Consider the following 20446-nt stretch of genomic DNA (forward strand, 5'->3'; position numbering starts at 1 on the left):
AAAGTACAGGTTTATACACAATGAGTAGAGCTGGCTGAAAAATTCTGAATTATTTTGAGGAGGATAAACAATTTTGTCATTAAATTTTTTTTTATTATTATTTTATTTTGACCAGTTCTAATAGTGGGCCTTGTTCTCCACTCCATGATTCCCACCCATTCTTACACAGGTGAAATTCCAGTGCAGTCAGTTGAGTTCCACAGGCATAAAACTAGTGTAATAGAGTGGAGAGTCAGACACCGTGAATAAATAGAAGATTTTTTAAAACCGTCTTTAAGTTGTGCTACATAGTGCCGCAACAATAATATAAGTGTATGTACCCTGGAGTTCGCCTTTTGGGAATTCCATCCTGCATAATGATTTGGGAAGGAAATAATTTAGTTAATGAGAGAGTGCCCTTTTTTATGTTTTAAGATACTGGTAGGGTGTAGGGTTGGTTTGTTGAGCCCATATAAGCATTCAAAAGGCAATCCTGAAAGGAGAATGAATAGATAAAAACCATTCATCTCTAAGTTGGTTCCTGATACAGCTGTAATGTCAGGAAATCAAGAAATAAAGCTTGATGCTGTTAATATTAGTATGGCTAAAACTTTCTGAATATTCCCTGCCTCCTTCACCTCACCCCAAACTAAAAAAGCCATCTTGGGTGATACTTTGATTTAAGGCACAGACCTGAGCAAGGAGTGATGCTTAAGCTATTTAATCTCAGGTGTTGAGGGACTTGATTAGACTAAAATTGAGGGAGGGAAAATAGTGAAAATAACAGGCCTGTTGCTTTTGTTTGTGGTGTTTTTATTTATTTCTTGGGCAGTGTACTGAGTACTACGAAGGATATGGAGTAGACAAGCCCTTGCACCAAGACATTTACAATCAGAGATCAGCTATTACAGTAAGCTCATGCATTCCATGCTGGAGAGAACAGAAGGAATGGTAGGGGAATGCCTTTACTGAATGTCACCATTGGAAAACTTGAGTGATGAGCTTGCTGAGATGCATGCTAAAAAGGAGGTGCCCTGAAAGAAGAGGAATGGTAACAGTTACCCAAGGCAGTCTAGTCTATTTTTATGTATCAGTAACATACTTAATGGTTCTTTTAATACTGTTTAAAGCTCTCACATTACATATCATGGGCAGCATTGTCTGTATTAAACTTGATTTATTTTTTAGAGGGACTGTATGTGTAGCAGGCTGTCAGAATTACTAGGCAGCTTACAGCTACCACAGGAAAAAATTCTACCTCTGAAGACTGGATACAAGCAGGATATAAGCACCTTTGGTTCCCTGTAGTCTGACTGCCAGTTCTAGCATTGTAACAACAATTGTATTGTCATCTTGGATATGAATTTAAATATGTTGTCTGCAGAATTATTCATGTTTCCTTGCTTAAGCATGTGCCTTACTTGCAGAGGCAGGTTTGCAGTCCCTGGAATGCTGCTTTAAGTTCTGATGTCTGTTTTCTCTCTTTTTTTTTTTTCAGTCCACAGTCATGAGTGAACCCCAGTGCTACTACAATGAAAACATTGCCTTCTTTTATAACCGGAGTGGAAAATACTTAGCCACTGAATGGAACACTGTCAGCAAGCTTGTGATGGGACTGGGTATTACCGTCTGTATCTTCATAATGCTGGCCAACCTCTTGGTTATGGTGGCTATTTATGTCAACCGCCGCTTCCACTTTCCTATTTATTACTTAATGGCCAACTTAGCTGCTGCGGACTTCTTTGCAGGGCTGGCCTACTTTTACCTAATGTTTAACACGGGACCCAACACTAGAAGATTGACTGTAAGCACCTGGCTTCTTCGCCAGGGTCTCATTGACACTAGCCTGACTGCCTCTGTAGCCAATTTGCTGGCCATTGCTATTGAGAGGCACATTACAGTCTTCCGAATGCAGCTGCATACTCGGATGAGCAACCGACGAGTGGTGGTAGTAATTGTTGTCATCTGGACTATGGCCATTGTCATGGGTGCCATACCAAGTGTCGGCTGGAACTGTATCTGTGATATCACTCACTGCTCCAATATGGCGCCACTCTATAGTGACTCTTATTTGGTCTTCTGGGCAGTTTTCAACCTGGTCACTTTTTTGGTCATGGTGGTCCTATATGCTCATATCTTTGGGTATGTCCGCCAAAGGACTATGAGAATGTCCAGACATAGTTCTGGGCCCCGCAGAAATCGGGACACCATGATGAGTCTTCTGAAGACCGTGGTCATTGTGCTTGGTGAGTGTCTGCTTCAGCAAAAATGTTCCTCTCTGTTTCCCATAGCGTAAGTTAATAAAACATTTCATTAGTGCTAGAGGAGAACTGGAACATGCATGCTCAACCTTCCCATTGGCACATCATAAATTTGTGGGGGATGGGAAAGGGAGTGATGAGCGAGCGAACACCAAGTGTTCATATCAGTCTTGCAATTACCGTATTTATGGCAGTGATATCTGAACCTCAATCATTCTATAATTCAACATCTGTCCTGGTAATATAATTTTTTTAAGGGGAACACTTCAGGGAGTGATGGAAAACAGGACATGGATTATAATGCTGATATGCAAAAGGCAGAAACAGTCCCTTCCCCAGGGGAAGCTTCACTTACATTTCGTGGTCCATTATAAACCTGCCCAATGCAGACATATACCCTCTTTCATAGAAACTTTATCCCCTGAGAGTCTTCCTGGTGCTAGGCCTGTGTATTTGGCAGAGCTAAGCAGCTGCAGCGCAGAAGTGGCACAGAGGTAGCTGCTACTTGCTGCATGCTTTTCATCTCCCAGGTAAGTACCCGCTGTGTTTTCCCTCTCTTGTTGCTCAAGAAGCGGCGCACTCTCACAGGTGTCTGTTGCCATATTTGGAGATAGTCCAGGTAACAAATGCTTGACTTGCTTTTGTGGCACAAAACCGTTCCCTCTGTTCAGTGACTGATGACGTCAAAAACTATTATATCTCACCAAGTGAAGTGAAAGTATGTCTCGCTAGGTTCAGATCTCTATTATATAATGTTCAAATGCATGGACATCTTTGTTATATTATTAGTTACATTAACATGAATTGGTGGAAGTTTATATTTAACTGCCTACTGATTAATCTTGGAGCAAGAGGCAAGCATCTGTGCTTTAGTTTCATCAATACAAGCAGGTAAGTGTTGGTGTGCTGACTTAGCTCACGCTTCGGTAGAGGAGCAAATGTCTGTGTGCCATAGCAAGAACAAGCTGGAAATTTACCAACAATCCATGTTACTGTATTGTCTCTTTACTTGCATCATTATCATGTTTTGCTTTTCTCTCTAGGGTAGAAAAAATTGTTTTGAGGTGGGTAAGATAAAATGGGTAAACTTTTCCCTTGATTCATGGACTGCCCTGCTCCACTCAGCACTGTTTTTAAACCCAACCCATCCTACCTCCCTTTCGCCAAATTCAGGCAGGCAGATGAGGTTCAGAAGAAAGCTTCAGCTCTGAGCATATCTTCTGAAAGCAAATCTACATTTTCCCTTTTGGATGAACTGCCACTCTTTCCAACTGTGTAGCAGTAAAGTACTTCCTGTCACGTAGCTGGCTGGTTAAATCCCGTAAACCAGGCAAATAGTAAGCATTTCTATCCATGCTTTGAAATAGTAAAAAATACTGAGTAAATCTCATGTGGTAGTTAATGCCAATTATGCTTGGGACTAAGATTGTCTGTGCAGGTAAAAGTGAGGGGAAATCTCTCTCCACTCTTCTCCTTTCTCCTCGCAGTTCAACCAGAAGTTTATGCTGAAGAGTTGAGTATCAGATACAGCCTTTCCTTAATAGTAAGGCTGAGCTGAGAACTTAAACTGAGAGACCTTCTCTCCTGGGGCATTGCTGAAAACAGTAGAAAAAACTCAGAAGGTTAATTAGCATAAATCACACTAATTTAATGTCACTGCTAGTATCTTTAAATAACAACCACCATGGCTCCTTGGTATGTTATTCTGAATAATAATTGTTAGCATATGCAGATTGCTACATAATTTTAACAGGCTCATTGCACTTGACATTACTGATTCTGTAATAGTGCTGACATCCATTCAGTGATGCTCATATTCTCTGTATGCACTAAATCTTAGGCCATGTCTACACTCGCAAGCTTACAGTGGCACAGCTGTACCAATACAGATGTGCCACTGTAAGAGCGCTTGTGTGCCTGCAGCATACTGACAGGAGGGAGCTCTCCCGTTGGCATAATAAAAGCAGGGCCAACAAGCAATGGTAGCTATGTCGGTGACAGATGCTCATCTGAGCGCTTACGCCAGCAAAACTTGTGTTGCTCAGGGGAGTGTTTTTTTCACACCCCTGAGCAACAAAAGTTTTGCTGACATAAGTGCTAGTGTAGACGTGGCTGTAGTCCCATAAAACACTTCTTGAGAAGTCTTATAAAATTGCTTTCCTTAAAAAACAAGAATGAATGCGCAGGTTCCAGCACTTTACTGTGTTTGTTTTACTGTGTGGCCAACTCTTCTATGAAATGGCGTAACAGGATATTAAGTATAGGGCACTTGAAGTAGCCTTTTAAAAATAGATTAGATGCTTACATGAAAAATAGAAGCTGTAGTTACACTTGCTAGGACAATCTACAAGGGCTGTGAATCCTCATGATCCAGGGTATTGGGCTGACTGCTAGCTGGGGTCAGGAAGGAACTCACTGTACCACTCTACTGGGTGTATTATTGCCATTAGCTATATGTTTGGGGGGCTTCTTCTGGAGTATCGGACATTGGTGGCTGTGGGGACCAAGGGACTGAAGTAGGTAGACGACCAGTCTGTTCCAGTAATTTTCCTTATCTGTAGAAGCCAATTAAAAGTCAACATTCAGCAACCATAGCCACACAGTTGTTATAGCTGTCGCCTTTGTGGCTGTGATTTGCAAATGCTGATTTCATAGTGATGACCACTGTAAGGATTACCGAAAAAAGTAAAAATTAGTATTTGAGGCCAACATATTCAAACGTGGGTCTCTAAAATTACCATCAAGGCCCCAGTTCAGCAAAGAACTTAAGCATGGGCTTAAATCCCATTGGGTCTTAAGCACATATGTAAGTGCTTTACTGAATGAAGGCCTTGAATAGGTTGCATGGTTTTTATAGCCTTTGACCACCTGTACAGTCACCGGTGCTGAACCCCTCGGAAAATCAGCACACTTGCCTATGTATGAAACATGGACTTAGCTTTCCCACTTTGGCCTCCAGATGCATTTGGACTCTGGCCTTCAGGTTTAATTTCCTCTAATTCTCGTATGAGTTATTCCTCAGTATTAAGGACAACAGTTTGTTGGCATGGTTTAATGGTGATCCATCAGCCAGTGAGTGATGCCTTTCATGCAATCACGGCACAATGAATAGAGGTGGAAGTTTCTAGCTGGGCTTTCCAGTGAGACTTTCAAAGCATAGCTTTCTATATCCACACTATATTATTCGCCAGTATGGATCTCAGTAAGAAATCAGACTGTCGGGGAGGAGGGGAGCCAGAGAAGGTGCGGGGGGTAACATAATCTTGACTTCTAGAGGCCTGCTTTTAGGTCTGGTTGAAAATGTTCATGGTGAGCAAAATGAGCTTGATTTCAGTTATAGCAGCTTCTAAATGTCTTTCTGTATAGCAGACTGACCGCACAAGTACACTGTAGGGAAACTGTGCTGGGATTGGTTTCCCAGCCATGGGATAAGATATATTTTCAGACCCGTGTGGAAAAGCTCATGGAATGTTTATCTCTATTCTACTTGGCTCTTTCCAAATCAGCTTTCTCTTTCTGCCTCAGTACATTACCCAGAAGAGTAGAAGTTGGGCTTTCTTGGTGGTCTAGCCGTCAATGCAATGTAGTGCATTAAAGTCTGAGGCAAAGCTCAGCCCCTCTACAGAGAGAGGGGAAAGGAAGTGCCTTGGTTTTATTCTCACAAGATCTTCTCCCCTGAAATTCCCTGCAGCTGACTCAAGAATGCAGTTAGTGCGTGCTAGTCCTCTAGAACTGGAAGACCGGGTTTGCTCAGCACAGAGCTGCTTTGGTGCAGTGTGGGGAGGGTAAGGTGAGGATCAGAATGAAAAATGAGTGGGGGAAAGGGGCTCTAGAGGAATCCTCAAATATAAATCAACAAACACTGCAAAGAGATGTAATGTTGATCTTATTTTATAGTCCTCTGAATCCATAAATATCCTCCCCATAAGTCAGTCAACAAGGGATTCTTTCAATTGATTTCTAAACTTACATAAACTGGTCTTTCTGAAGTTAGCCCATGAGCGTAGAATTCTTTTCCGTCCATCCTTACTGCAGTTTCAAGGGGAGGCGGATAAACAAAAGAACTTCTTGTTTATCAGCCCCAGTAAATGCCTAACAGTGTCTGCCATCCCCACATCTCATTGCCTTGCTCCAAGCGGACAGCCACCCAAGAGGGAAAAGAATCCTCTTCTGATGGCTATGCTGTCAACATGTGTGGGGTGGAATCCAATTGAGTTGCATAAGAGGACTCATTGTTTCCCCAATGACTAAGAGGGCTTGAAGCTCTGGCTGGAGCGGTCGGGAGCCGGCACACTGCGTCATCCCACAGAGCTGCTAGCGTGTTGAATCCTGGGACTGAGTCAAAGCAGAAACTAGATTTTTTTTTTCTTTTTTTGCTTTTCATGCCCGTTTATGTTTTCCCCTTGAGTAAAATATTTTAAACAGAAGGAAGTGATTTCATAGTTGAGGCCTTTCTTTTAACAAGGCCTCTTTGGAAATCTGTAATATAACAAGAACATAAAGCTCTTTCTCCATAACATGCCTTTTTGCTCTGCTTATGCAGAATTGATTCGTATAACAAACACAGATGTAAAGCAGGGTCTCGGTTAGGCTGAGACTCAAACCATACCGACAGCATTTCATAATTGCAGTGTTATATTAAAGTAGAAAAGGGAATTTGCAGAAAGAACCGAACTGATACAATAAGCTTAAAACATGCAGCTTTTCCCCTTTGTTGCTTATCTTCGAACGCTCTTTGAGGATGAAGTTAAACCAGTTTTCCTATTGGGTTTTTAGTTAAGTTGTTATCTGAATCTTCTTCGCTAGCCAGATGCAGGGCTGGAAACATTCGCTGCTATATGAGGAAGACGGGTATTAAAGCTCTGAACCAGGACTCTAGAGATCTAAGTTCAAATCCGAGCATCATCTTAGACTACAGTACTTGTGTGACCTTGGAAAAAGTACTTACCGCCAGATTTTTTTTAATGCTATTTAGGTGTCTAGGTACACAGATAGGTTGCGAGTGGAATTCCTAAAAGCCCTTGGGATATATCTGCATATTTAGATGGCTAAAGACATTTAAAAATCTGGTCCTTAATCTCCTCTGTTTCTCAGTTTCCTATCTGTAACATGGGGATACACACAGGGTAAGCAAAAAAGTGTCTTATCTATTTCAAATTTTAGCTGTTCATGGCAGGGACAGTCTATCTCTCAGAGCCTCTATGGCAGGGGTTCTCAAACTTCATCTCAACGCGACCCCCTTTTGACAACAAAAATCACTGCATGACCCCAGGAGGTGGGACCAAAGCCTGAGCCTGCCCAAGCCCCGCTGTCCTGGTCGGGGAGGAAGAAATGAAGGCTGAGCCTTGCCACCCCGGGGCAGGGGGTGTGAAGTTGAAGCCCGAGGGTTTCAGCCCCAGGCAGGGGGCCTGGAATGTGAGCCCCATTGCCCAGGGCTGAAGCCTGATACCCGCTGCCCAGGGCCTAAGCCCTTGGACTTCGGTCCCGGGTGGTAGGGCTTGGGATTTGGCTTTGGGCACAGGCAGGGGGGCTTGGACCCTGGGCCCCAGCAAATCTAATGCCAGCGTTGGCAACCCCATTAAAACGGAGTCACTACCCGCTTTGGGGTCCCAACCCACAGTTTGAGAACCGCTGCTCTATGGTAATACAAATGAACAAATAGTGAGGGTCATTCATGGCGCACGTTATAGTGTGCAGCCTCATTAGAGGCTATCCATAATGCAGTGTGGTATTGTTACTGTGCTTCCATAGGAGGGAGTCAGTGGGGCTACTCAAAAGAGCAAACACTACAGCCAGTAGTCAGAGTTTGCAGAATTGGCTCTTGTGTCTGTCATTGAAATTATAGTAACAACTCTTCCCAATTAAATGATAGAAATGTGACAAAGTTGCATATAACAGAGCCACAGGTTTATTCCTTCCTTTTTTAGCCTCCCTCCCTGCACATTGTCAATATTATTTTACCAGAATTAGTTATGTATATTGACTTTAACTCCGTAGCTGCCTTCTGTGACCTAGGTGGAGCAAGCAATGAATTCCTGATTGCTTGCACCTAGACTTCCTTGGGAACTGGAAAACCCGCACAATTTGTTTTCCCTGAAATGTAAGGGCACTGGCAGTGTGTGAGAGTGATTAGTTTAGTTTAACCTGCAAGACTTGGAAATAGAGGTGGACGCAGGATTATAATGAATTTTAGTTGTTAACCATTTTGCCATAAAAGAGTGTCACTTTCTTTAAAGGCCACCCCCACCATTGCCATGGAGAGATAAATGTGATGGAAACATCTGAAAGTTCACGGTAAACTTCTGGAAGGGTAGAACTGCTTGTTGACGGGAGTGTTTTTCCTGCCACAGTTATGATTTGCACAAGAGACTTTAATTCTTTTTACTGACTCTGAAACTCTTTCACAAGCAGGGTACCAAACTGAAATGAAATGTGGCAGACAATAACTAAGGTAATATAGTGAGCTCTTATGAACTGAATTAATCTTCCGGGCTGGGGGTAATTTTCATTTTGCTTGGTTAAAGGAATGTAGCAGGAAGTCACCTACTTCTCGACATATGCAGTTGGTTACAGCAAATTCCACTGTGTTATCAGTAACTTGTCCCCTAACCAGGTGATTGATTGATTTTGACATGCAGTTGTTACATGGTAGGATGAAAACCAGCCAATACTGTGGAGACTGACTTGTTTAAAAGATGTTTTCAATGTGTATGTTGTCTGTCTGTTGTAACTGACAGACAGTGCACCTCACAAGTGTGTCCGCCCATCTTTGTCATGCATTAGAGAAGTTTGTTTAAATATAAAGCAACCCCCATATCATTTAGCAGTTTTAATGAGCTAATTCCCCATACTGGCATATAGACACAGCTCATATGATGGTGAATGCTTACATTTCATGAATGTCTATTACTTCCTCAAATCTTAAGGCCGCTGACCTAACTTTTTATTAGCTGGATTTCATCAGCTCTCAGGTGAGTGGACTCAGGGACTGAGGTGAAGGCAAGATTGTCTAGGCAGAGCTTGGATGTGGCTTTACTTAAACTCTGGCAGACCTTCCCTGCCAATAGACCATTATTTCTATGATCGAAAGCAAACACTACATTGTAGCGGTGCGACACGTCAGTATCAGGATCTTTTAGTAGAGCAGGGATTTAACTTGGCATCTGTGGTTAATTGTGGCACCCTGTTGACTGGAAACTCATGGTTTCATCTGTTCATCCTGTTCCTGTAGAGTTTGTCAACACAAAGTGCATTGAAGCCTTAATATCATTTTCCCTGAGATCATTCTTCTGCCTCAGGTGGCGCGTGACCAGGATTCATCATTGAATATTGTCCACTAGTTGGATCATTAGCTTCCCCGGCCTAAGCCAGGTGCTGCTGGAGGGTGCGACCTGGGTGCTGATCTGTGTCCCCCAGGAGAACATTGAAAATGTGTATCTCTTCTTAACTTTAAAGCACTGTTCTGTTTAGCAGGCATGGCCTGATTTGGAGGGTTGTTAGGGGTTTTCTTTTAATATTGACAGAGAAGGCAGTTGTGGTGTTGGTGGGGGGCTCTGCTTCCCACAACCACTCTGCAAAGGGCACCTTTAAGAACCGGGGTGCTCCTGGAATTGGGAAGCACAGTAGAATCTCTTCAATGTGAGGGGCTTGTTCATCCTTCGCCAACCCTGCACGGTAATGCTGTTTGTGTGTTGATTCAGGCCTAAAGGGAAAACAAGTTCTGTAAACTCAGGAATTGGCATCAGGAATCGGAGTCTGGCCATCAATGACTTTCTGTTCTAAAACAGGAGAAGCAGTATTTGGTCTCCTGGTGTTTTTAGATAGGTATATTTTAAAAGCGCATAGACTGTGAATTTAGCCCCCGGTCGAGTAAACTGGGAAGTTGCAGCTGATGATCTATAGACGAAATTGATCATATCTAATGTATTTCATAGGATTAAATTCTCTTACCACACTGAAGGTATTTATACATGAAGAAACAATGAGTTTGTAACATACTGTAAAATCATTAGTTATAAATGATGGATATGGTACATGTCTGATAACTATTATATTATACCATCAAAGATACGATTTGAATGAAAAAGTGAAATCAAATTTGATACCTTAAGGATTTCTGCATTTTAAATATGTTTGAGAGAGGTCTGATTTTTGTTTTTACTTTGTGTTTTTGTGTTCGATGTCATTTGCGTTGGGGTTTTTTGATGATTTCACATAAGGACTTTCAGAGCAATTGTGACTTAATACTGACACACGTCCAACGCTCTGATTGAAGGAAATAGCTGCTATAGTTCTTTTTTTTTTATTAAAGATGATCTGTACTGCTAGTTTTATAATGCAGCCCTTTTTCACATGTCCCCTGCGTAAAATGTTGGGTATTGTTAGATAAAAGGTTGAGTACAATCAGTTTGTGAGGATGATAGACGAGGAAAATCCAGCTACGCTATACCTTTGCCATGTAGTTTGCCATACATGTCTTGAATTTTTGTCATTACTGTCATCATGGAAAGAGTAGGCAGATAATTTACCAGCCCAGGCATAAAATCTTTTCTGATTTTTTTTCCTGTTTAATCTGTCTTGACTATTGTACTAACTGGTTTAGACCCAGTTATAATACATAGGAAATTTAAAAAATGTGTTATGCAATTGATAAGTCAGTTCTTGCATCAGCAAACTATAGGTCCAGATTCTCATCTGTAAATCTAGATAGCTGCATTCAAGTCAGTGAAGTTATTCAGACTTGCATGACCTGAGAATCTGGCCCAAAATCTGTAAATCATTACCAGAAAAATAACCTTAGTTTTGAAAGTCATTTAGTGATTTGGTTTTGGTTTGAGAAAAAACACTGTTTTTGCATGCACTCTTTTCATAAAGAATCTCTCTGAATTTGACTCAACTGGCACTCCTAATGGAATTTATTTTCTTGCAACTCATTATCGTTTATCTCTTATTTGCCATGAAATCAGCTTTATCATAACTAATTTAATACTTGTTTGGTTGTCAAGGATGATACTTTAATAAAAATGAATTCTACTGGTCTACTTGATCCTCAGAATAATGGAGATTGACATATTGGACACTATTGGCATATGTCTGACTCGAGGCTTCTCAACAGTTTTGTTTTCCAAAAACAAACCAATGCTCGCGCACATAGCTGAAGCGACTGTAATTTGAACTTCGAGTTTAGAAAATACTGTGGTAAGTCCTTTCTGTGAACTCTACTTCTGGTTTGATGTTCGGACAGTTTAAAACTAAAGATATTTCTTTCTTTCCCTACTGCCCCTCCCAGTGAAATCTACTACATCCACAAGTAACACTGATGCATCTTCAGTAAATAGCTTTTCTCTACAATATTTTAAATTTCCTTGTTGAATTCATGGCTTCGCCCTGGGAGAAACCATCTGGAAGTTTGGCTCCTTTGACTTAATAGGACATTTATTTTCCTTTTGGGTTCCTTTGAGACTATGGTTTGAAGAACTTCTGTGGAGGCCTAAAGGAGGCATGTGGTCTTACGTTTGGGGGGAGGGAGGAATCCCTGTGGGAGGGCCAATACCTTACAGTGGGAGGAAATGATGCCTCATTTATAAAAGACCTTTTCCTAAATTCAGTTCAGATTAACACCTTTTGTAGGGAGGCACATATTGGAGGGGAAATGGAAACTCTGACGCATTCAGCAATGCGTGGGATAAAGATGAATCTTGAGTAATCCTTCTTGTTCTGTACTCTTTCTCCAAGTTCAGTTCTTGGTAAAGAGTCTTGGAATAGTGACTTGTAGAGACTCTCAGTTTAAAAGTACTTTTTAGGATCTCTTTCAATGGGTTTCTTTAAATAGCAAAATTGAGGCTTTGGCCCTATTCTGGTGCACATAATTAACATGCTGTCAAGGTTCCTTCCCCACTCTGAACTCTAGGGTACAGATGTGGGGACCTGCATGAAAACCTCCTAAGCTTATTTTTACCAGCTTAGGTTAAAACTTCCCCAAGGTACAAACTATTTTACCTTTTGCCCTTGGATTTTATTGCTGCCACCACCAAGCGTCTAACAGATATATAACCAGGAAAGAGCCCGCTTGGAAACGTCTTTCCCTCCCCAAACCCTACACCCCCTTTCCTGGGGAAGGCTTGATAAAAATCCTCACCAGTTTGCATAGGTGAACACAGACCCAAACCCTTGGATCTTAAGAACAATGAAAAAAGCAATCAGGTTCTTAAAAGAAGAATTTTAATTGCAGAAAAAGTAAAAGAATCACCTCTGTAAAATCAGGATGGTAAATACCTTACAGGGTAATCAGATTCAAAACATCCCTCTAGGCAAAACCTTAAGTTACAAAAAGACACAAAAACAGGAATATACATTCCATTCGGCACAGCTTATTTTCTCAGCCATTTAAACAAACAGAATCTAACGCATATCTAGCTAGATTACTTACTAAGTTCTAAGACTCCATTCCTTTCTGTTCCCAGCAAATGCATCACACACACAGACAGAGAGAGACTTTGTTTCTCCCCCCCTCCAGCTTTAACGTATCTTGTCTCCCCATTGGTCATTTAGGTCAGGTGCCAGCGAGGTTATCCTAGCTTCTTAACCCTTTACAGGTGAAAGGGTTTTTCCTCTGGCCAGGAGGGATTTTAAAGGCGTTTACCCTTCCCTTTATATTTATGACACATGCATTAACAAAAGTATTGGACATATCCTTGTACCTGGAATACAGAAAATAATGTTTTCTGCTGGGCAAAGTTGAAATAATGAACAGTTGGCTGAGTAGTGAAATGTAGCTGCTGAAAGCCCCACCTAAAGGAAATGAAATAGTTCTGAGAAAACTACTCTCCTTCAACGGCATTACAGTCAAGGATGTACTTAGAGAGACAAGGCGGGTGAGGGAATATCTTTTATTGAACCAACTTCTGTTGTGAGAGAGACACGCTTTTGAGCTTACACAGAGCTGCTCTTGTAAGCTCGAAAACTTGTCTCTCTCCCCAACGGAAGTTGGTTCAAGAAAAGATCCTCACCCTCTTTGTCTCTTTAATATCCTAGGACCATCAGGTCTATGACAATACTGCATACAAAGATGTACTTGTCAGTCTTGACACCTCCACAATACTAGAGGTTGAGACCTTTTTGTGAGAGAATCTGTCTACCCCAAAGATCTTAGTGAGCAATGGGAAGATCTGTGATGCTGTGAAGGGGTGGCCAAGTATGTAACTTCATAACTAGAAATTCAGTGGGTATAAGAAGATCTACGTGTGATTAATTCAGAACGCAAGTAAAATTCTTTGATTTAGACCTCAGGCCTTAGAATGACCCACGCTCAATGTTCCAGTGCAATAGGATCTGTTAAAACAGAAGGGGGACATTCACACTATAGGAAAGATGCCCATACCACTTTTGTTTCGTGGTTTCAATATGGTTTCATCCAAACTACTGTATTTTTGGAAAACTTGTTCCCATGTCGCCGTGTGGTTTGAAAGCAAAGGGTTTGGGAGCTTGGAGGATCTTGGTTTCTTGTCCAGGCCAAATCTGACTCATACTGTAACTTGCACAAATCATTTGACCTTCATGTACCTCAGAGAACTTAACTAGAAAACAGAACTAAAACCACAGGACCTTACTGAAAACTAGAACACTGGGGAAAAAATTAGATAAAAATGTCAGCTATTAACTTTTGTCAAATTGTGTAATTCTTGTGCTAAACGAGTCATGAAAATTGGCTTGTTCTAAATGTATTGCCCAAAGTGTCACAAACAGAGAGAATTTTTTTTATTCTAGTTGTGTACTTCTGAGAGTTTCATTTTTATTAATAATAAAACATTACAGTAAACAGTACTTGCAGCTGTTCCAGGTGTAATTTATGTAGGATCTTCCAGCAAAGCAAGAAAATACTTTCATATGTAGATGCACCCAAAAATAACTTTTCCTTTCATTATAGCTTTAGTACAGTGATGGCTATTAAAGTTAACATTTGCCAGCAGAAGTACACAGAATGGTATCAGATACCAGTTTTGTATTTCCCTACATATAGAATAGGAAATTGTCAGTAAATGTTAGCTTTCGAATACAGGCCATTGTACGTACAGTATTAAACTTAAAATTAGGAATGTGTTGGAGAGACTTATTTGATGTTGATGTCTGTGGCTGGTTTTTTTCTGCTCTCACAAGAGGAGATAGAATATGGATTTAAATGCACCCATGTTTGAAAATGTTGGCTTTAGCATCTGTGTTTGGAATTTTTGGAACCATTGTTTTGTTTCTATGATAGTGAACTCTATAACTTAAATCTGCAAACGTGACTTAAGCAGAAACTGATAACGATCAGTGAATGTCTGATTTTTCAACCTTGCTACGGAAATACATTTCCATCAACATATTTGCAAATTTGATGTGCTTAAAAATAACATAGAACAAAAAGTCCAAGGAAACCTCGCAACGCATGTCCTTATTCTGCAAATCTTCTTGCCAATAGTCCTTACTTATGCAAGTAATCCCTTTTTAAGGCCCTTTCAAGACATTCACACTATTTGTACAGGTAAAAGTTTGCTAAAGGAAACACTAAGGAGTGTATGCCTAAAACTATACAGTAGCTGATGGAGAAAGCAGGTTGTTAATGCAAAGACTGACATGTTGGCACTCCCTTATGGTAACAGGAACACTTCCATGGTTTTTATCCACAAATCACTATGAACACATAGTAATCTCTCAGTAATGCCTTTATGTCTTAGCTGACAGCCTATGTTTGATTTAACAGCTTTTCTTCCACTGAAAAATTATGAACCATGTAGATATATATGTGTGTGTGGTTACAGTCAGTCAGACCAGGAGTCTGCTGCTACTCTAGAAAGTGCAATCTACCATAGACTGGAGAAAATTGCAAAGAAAACATAGTAAGCAGTGATGGCATTCAGGCAGACCTCTCTGCTGGACTGATCTCTTTCCTAAATAAATAAGCACACCTACAGTCCTCCAAATAAAGCTTCAGAGTCATTGTAAAACTAATTCCAATTGATAGCATTTGTTTGGGATGTGGCAGGTCATCAGTCTGAGGTACATTTTCTTTGCAGTCCAGCAGAGCAGTGTTAGGAAACATTCACAGTTCTGTGCAGTCATGTTTCTTATAGGCATATCAAATGGGTTTTCAGATAGGTCAGCTTTCCTGCTTCAAATCCCTCCTTAAAAATACCTCTGAGATGATGTCATTAAAATACTGCTTATCCCACTGTTCATAATGGTGGGTCTCATTGTTCCCCTGTGCTCTGCCTACCTGTTTGTATCCATCTGTTATCCTCTTGTCTTATGCTTGGCTTGAAAGCAATTAGTGGCAGGGACCATATTTTTGTTACATGTTTTGCCTAGAACTTTGGGGCCCTGATCCCCAGTTAAGGCACCTCAGCACTACTGAATTGCAAATAATTAGTAACAATATGAGGCTGAGCCTACGACCCTTCTATTCATCTAAATAGTCTTCGTTCATGTGAGTTGTCCGCCAGCTGTCAGTCAGGACAACTTGCAGGATTACCTACATGCATAAAGGTTGCCAAACCCACCTTATATCCCCATGTGTCTGCCACAAAATACATGACCTGTTAGTTTACAAATTGGCCTATTTAAATAACTAGTAGACCATTGGCTGTTCCGTATAGCCACTAGATATCTTATCATTTTTGAGAATGGTGTATTCTCTCTGAAATCTAACTTGTTTGGGGGGAGGGACAGCTCAGTGGTTTGAGCATTGGCCTGCTAAACCCAGGGTTGTGAGCTCAATCCTTGAGGGGACATTTAGGGATCTGGGGCAAAAATTGGGGATTGGTCCTGCTTTGAGCAGGGGGTTGGACTAGATGACCTCCTGAGGTCCCTTCCAGCCCTGAGATTCTATGATTCTAGTAATGTCCTACTGCTGCTATGAAGTTTAAAAACTACCTCAAACAATGCAAATTCTAGCATTGCAACCATTACAACAAAATCAGGGTTCCAGTGTTCCTGTGTCTGAATTTTATTGCGAGTCTTGTGAGATCTGGTGGTTTTCTTCAAGGGTCAGCTCTTGGAGTCATGAATACATCAAAATCTCACCTTTCATTAAAAAAAAAAAGGAAGTTTTTATCCCTCATGGTTGCAGAAACTTGAAAGTATGAACCCTAAGGATTCAAAAACCAGAAGGCAAATGAAAAGAATCCCAAATCTATTATTTTTTAAAAATCTCATGATTTTAAAGATAATTGTATGATTTTTGAGGCCTGAACCATGATTTTGGAATGCTTAGGGTTGGCAATATTGAGTCTGTGGAAGTTAATGAAGGCATATTTAGTTGAAATTAATTTAAAAAAATCAATTCCAGGAAATTGGACGTGACTGTGAAAAGGAGAAATTTAAGTACCGTGGTGATAGGTGCCTTAGAAATACTCTCACAGAGCAACAGCTACGTTCTGCAACTAGGACAGGTAAAATATAAACTTGCTACATAAATTGGCATGTGCCATTTGTATCCAGAGGGCAGTTTGCTGCTGCAGACTACTGTACTATCAGGGAAACAGCTGAGTATTGGAGTAGGTTGAAATAATTTCTGGGAACCAGAATGGAGGAGAGGATCTATTCTTTGTAAATTACTATTGTTTTTAAATGAAATCAGTATTTTTAGTGTAAAATCATAAGATGTAATAATAAGCCTGACTGAAAATGGGTCTCTAAAGGTGTATCTGTACAGCAAAGAAAAACCCCACATTTGGAGCCCGGGCTCTGGGATCCTCCCATCTTCCAGCCCGAGCCTAGAAGTCAGGAATGAAAAGCCCCGCAGTCCAAGCCCCGCAAGCCTAAGTTAGCTGGCGTGGGCCAGCAGTGGGTGTCTAGTTGCTGTGTAGACATACTCTAAGAATTGAGTTCGGGGGGTGGGAGGGTAAAGGAACAGCTTCCACTGTTTCATTATAGGCTTTGCATTTGAGTAAAAACCTACAACCCTGTTTTATTATATAAAGATACTGTCTTGTATGCAGTGTGTGTATTAATGTGATTAACAACACAGGAATAATCGCAAAGATACATTAAAGTTTGTGAGGTAATTTCCTCCTTTCTTTTGAAAGAGATCTTTTAAAGAAAAGAAATCACAGCCTTCAGAAGTAGTAAAGGCTACTGGCCTCCAGCTTTTTATCTCCTGGCGCAAAAATAGCTTTTCCCCCTCTCTCCTCTGATCTGGTAGTTTCCTTTTTCTGTTACTCACTCTTTTGCTTGTGCGTTTAAGATTTTGATGTGGTCTCAGCACCCACTCTGCTCTTATATACAGGTTTGTTATTTTTTCTTCATTTGATGTTTTTTTCTGGAACTCATGCATTTTACTCTTTCTTTAGCTATCTAATGAATAAAGATAAGTTCTCTTATCAGACCTTTAAAATGAATGTGTTATATAAGTCTATTGTCATGTCCGCATAAGAAGCTACTACTTTGCACAACTAAATTAGGTAACTTGAAAAAATTCTATATCTAAAAGAAACATTCAGTCAAATAGCAAATTGCTATCTTGGTCTAGGTATGAACCTGAATTAGTTGAATGCATTTTCACTTTGTAGCCAAGCAAAGCAACGTCAGGAATACTGACATTGTGCACATATTTTTTTCACTAATATTTGTCCTGGAATACTGGGACCTAATTAAGTAACAAAAAGTGAAGAAAATTCTATGGAACAGTCATCTTAAATGGTGTGCAGCTGTGCTAACATTCCAAGAAACAGATTTATATGTAGAGTCAGGATCACTGCTCATTGCCAGTCTTGTAAGTAACACAGAGGTCAAAATATGTACGTTTTAATATGGATATAACTGTACATATTTCTGGAAACTATAATATTTTAGGAATGATAGCTACATATTTACAACAAAAAGCCAGTGATTTATAAATCATGTGAACCTAAAAATGAGAAACAGAAATTGTGTTTTGAAACATTTTATCTCTTCCACTGACATGCAGTGTGAAAAATGAAAGGACTGGCTCATTACTAAAGTACAAAGTAAGTTGTGTTGTCCCCATTAATATACAAGGAGTGCTGAAGAGTCTGCTTTTGGTTGTTTTTTTTTAAAAAAAAGTTGAAAATGTACTGACATGCATACCTGCATTTGGGCAAGTGATTAGCTGATGAGGCAGTTGACCATAGAAGTATGATAAACATATGGTGAAATGTTTCTTTCCTTCTTCTGCTTTTGGTTGTTTTTTTTTTTTTTAAAGTTGAAAATGTACTGACATGCATACCTGCATTTGGGCAAGTGATTAGGTGATGAGGCAGTTGACCATAGAAGTATGATAAACATATGGTGAAATTTTTCTTCCTTCTTCTATACTGATATATCTTATTGCTGCAAGGGAAGGGGAATAAGCTATACCAGTATATAGGGCACCTTTACTCTAGTATAATTGTGTCCATGCTATGACTTTTTCCAGTATTAGGTAAAAATCACACCCTAACCAACATAATTTTACTGGTAAAAATGGCAGGTGAAGGCCAGACCTAGGATTCTGTTGGGCTGCTAAGACATGGAGTGCCCTGCAAGTATTTATTTTGAGTCTGGGATTTGTTTTTGGTTTTTATCTTGGGTTTTTTTTTGTGGTGGGATATATGTGTGTGTGTGTGTGTGTATGTTACTGTTTTGTTCTATTGTTAAGCTGACGTGTTTGTTTTGTTTTGTTGGACAGGCAGGAGGGTTGGGACATGTAGAAAGAAATACAAATTTTGTTCCAAGCCCTTTATTTCTGGTTTGGTAACTCGTCCTCTCAGCTGCGGGTTTCTCTGGTATGGCAGAGGCAATGCCATACTCACAAGCATTTTATTTAGTAGAGAGATTCCAAAATGGAGGGATAGTATGCATGGACCTATTTTAGTCTAATCCACTCCAGTTCCTGTCTGCACCTGCCCCCTTTGAAGCTCTCCACCCACTGGGTGTGCAATGCAGGGTATTGGTTTAAAATGGAAACAATACTTTGAAGGGGTTGCCAAAAATCCTAATTTACATGGCAAGAGGTGCATTCCACACTTCCCCAAGTAAAGTATGTAAGAATTGCCTGGAAATGGGCCAGGCTATGTTTTTATGACTTGGGCCTTTGCCCTTTCATACTGAGGAGGGCCAGTGTATCACTGATTCTTGGTGGGTCTCTTCTGAAGTAGCAACAATGCAGGGAGAGATGTTTTAATTCAGAGATTACAGAGTAAAATTTCCACTTATTATTTTCCTATGACAGAGCCCCAGACAATCCCAACTCAGCTTCCGCATTCCAAATGCATATTTTATTCACATGCAATTGCTCCCAGAAGAAGACACTGTACATTTGTTGGAGATTTTCATTGCTGTGTGAAATACGCTTTGAGTTTTCCAAAGTTTACAACTTTGAAAATTGGAGGGAGAGGGAGTCAAACTTTATACAGATGAGTTGAGCCCAGGTTGGGGTAGGAACAGTTTAAAAGTGCTTTAAATTACACCCCCTACACCAGTCCCATTGCACAAAACTGGCAGATTCAGAGCCAAGAATTTAGCCCTAGAGAGTCTAGTTTGGCAACTCCTATATCCAGCAAAGTACGATCTCCTTATCCAGAATGGGAGACTTGAAGCCCAGGGATGAAGGGCCAAATGTTTAGCCTGCTCGTGATTAGGCTTCCATGTTGCACCTGCAGCTTAGCTCATGTGGGTGTCTATTGAGTGGGTTGAAGCAGTTACTTTGCAATGTTGGTGATTTTGATATCTGGGTAAATAATTGCAGCCATAAAATAAAACGCTTGTTTGTTCAGGGATTGTTTTTTACCATGTGCTGTACAACATCTAGCATGATAGGGCCTCAGCCTCCATATGGCCACTGTGCAGATAACACATGAAACTTCCACCTGACCTAACTTGCAGGTGCATGCTATTGTGAGGGCTAAATTATGCCTGCAAAGAGTTCCACGTGCATGTGATGGGCATAGAAAATGGCTTTCAAAATCTGGTTTCAAGTGGCTTGCCCCAAGTCACTCAGGCAGTTCACAACAGAGCTAGGAATAGAACCAGGGTCACCTATCTCCCCATTACATCTCAACAGGCAAGCTGGGGGCGGGAGGGGGGAGAGAAAGAGAGAAACAGTGGTCAATACCCCAAACACATCGAAATCTGCAAGGTAGTCAAGACCATAAAGGAAGACATTTTATTTTCATGGTTCTAAAGGGAAGCATAAACAAAAATAACCAAAGTCCAGTGATGTTTTTTTA

General features: G+C 40.6%; 1 protein-coding gene across 7 annotated transcripts in view; it reads left to right on the plus strand.

Annotated features, from left to right (window-relative positions):
• The window catches only part of LPAR1 (lysophosphatidic acid receptor 1), a 99807-nt gene that overhangs the window by 49565 nt on the left and 29796 nt on the right, over positions 1-20446 (plus strand). For all 7 annotated transcript variants that reach the window (XM_075128837.1, XM_048850967.2, XM_048850964.2 and 4 more), the window contains one exon: positions 1478-2225. In XM_075128837.1, coding sequence (XP_074984938.1) covers positions 1487-2225 — 739 coding nt within the window. In that variant the 5' untranslated portion in view covers positions 1478-1486. The remainder of the gene's footprint in view (positions 1-1477; positions 2226-20446) is intronic.

Source organism: Caretta caretta, chromosome 5, assembly GCF_965140235.1.
Source record: "Caretta caretta isolate rCarCar2 chromosome 5, rCarCar1.hap1, whole genome shotgun sequence".
Taxonomy (NCBI): Eukaryota; Metazoa; Chordata; order Testudines; family Cheloniidae; genus Caretta; species Caretta caretta.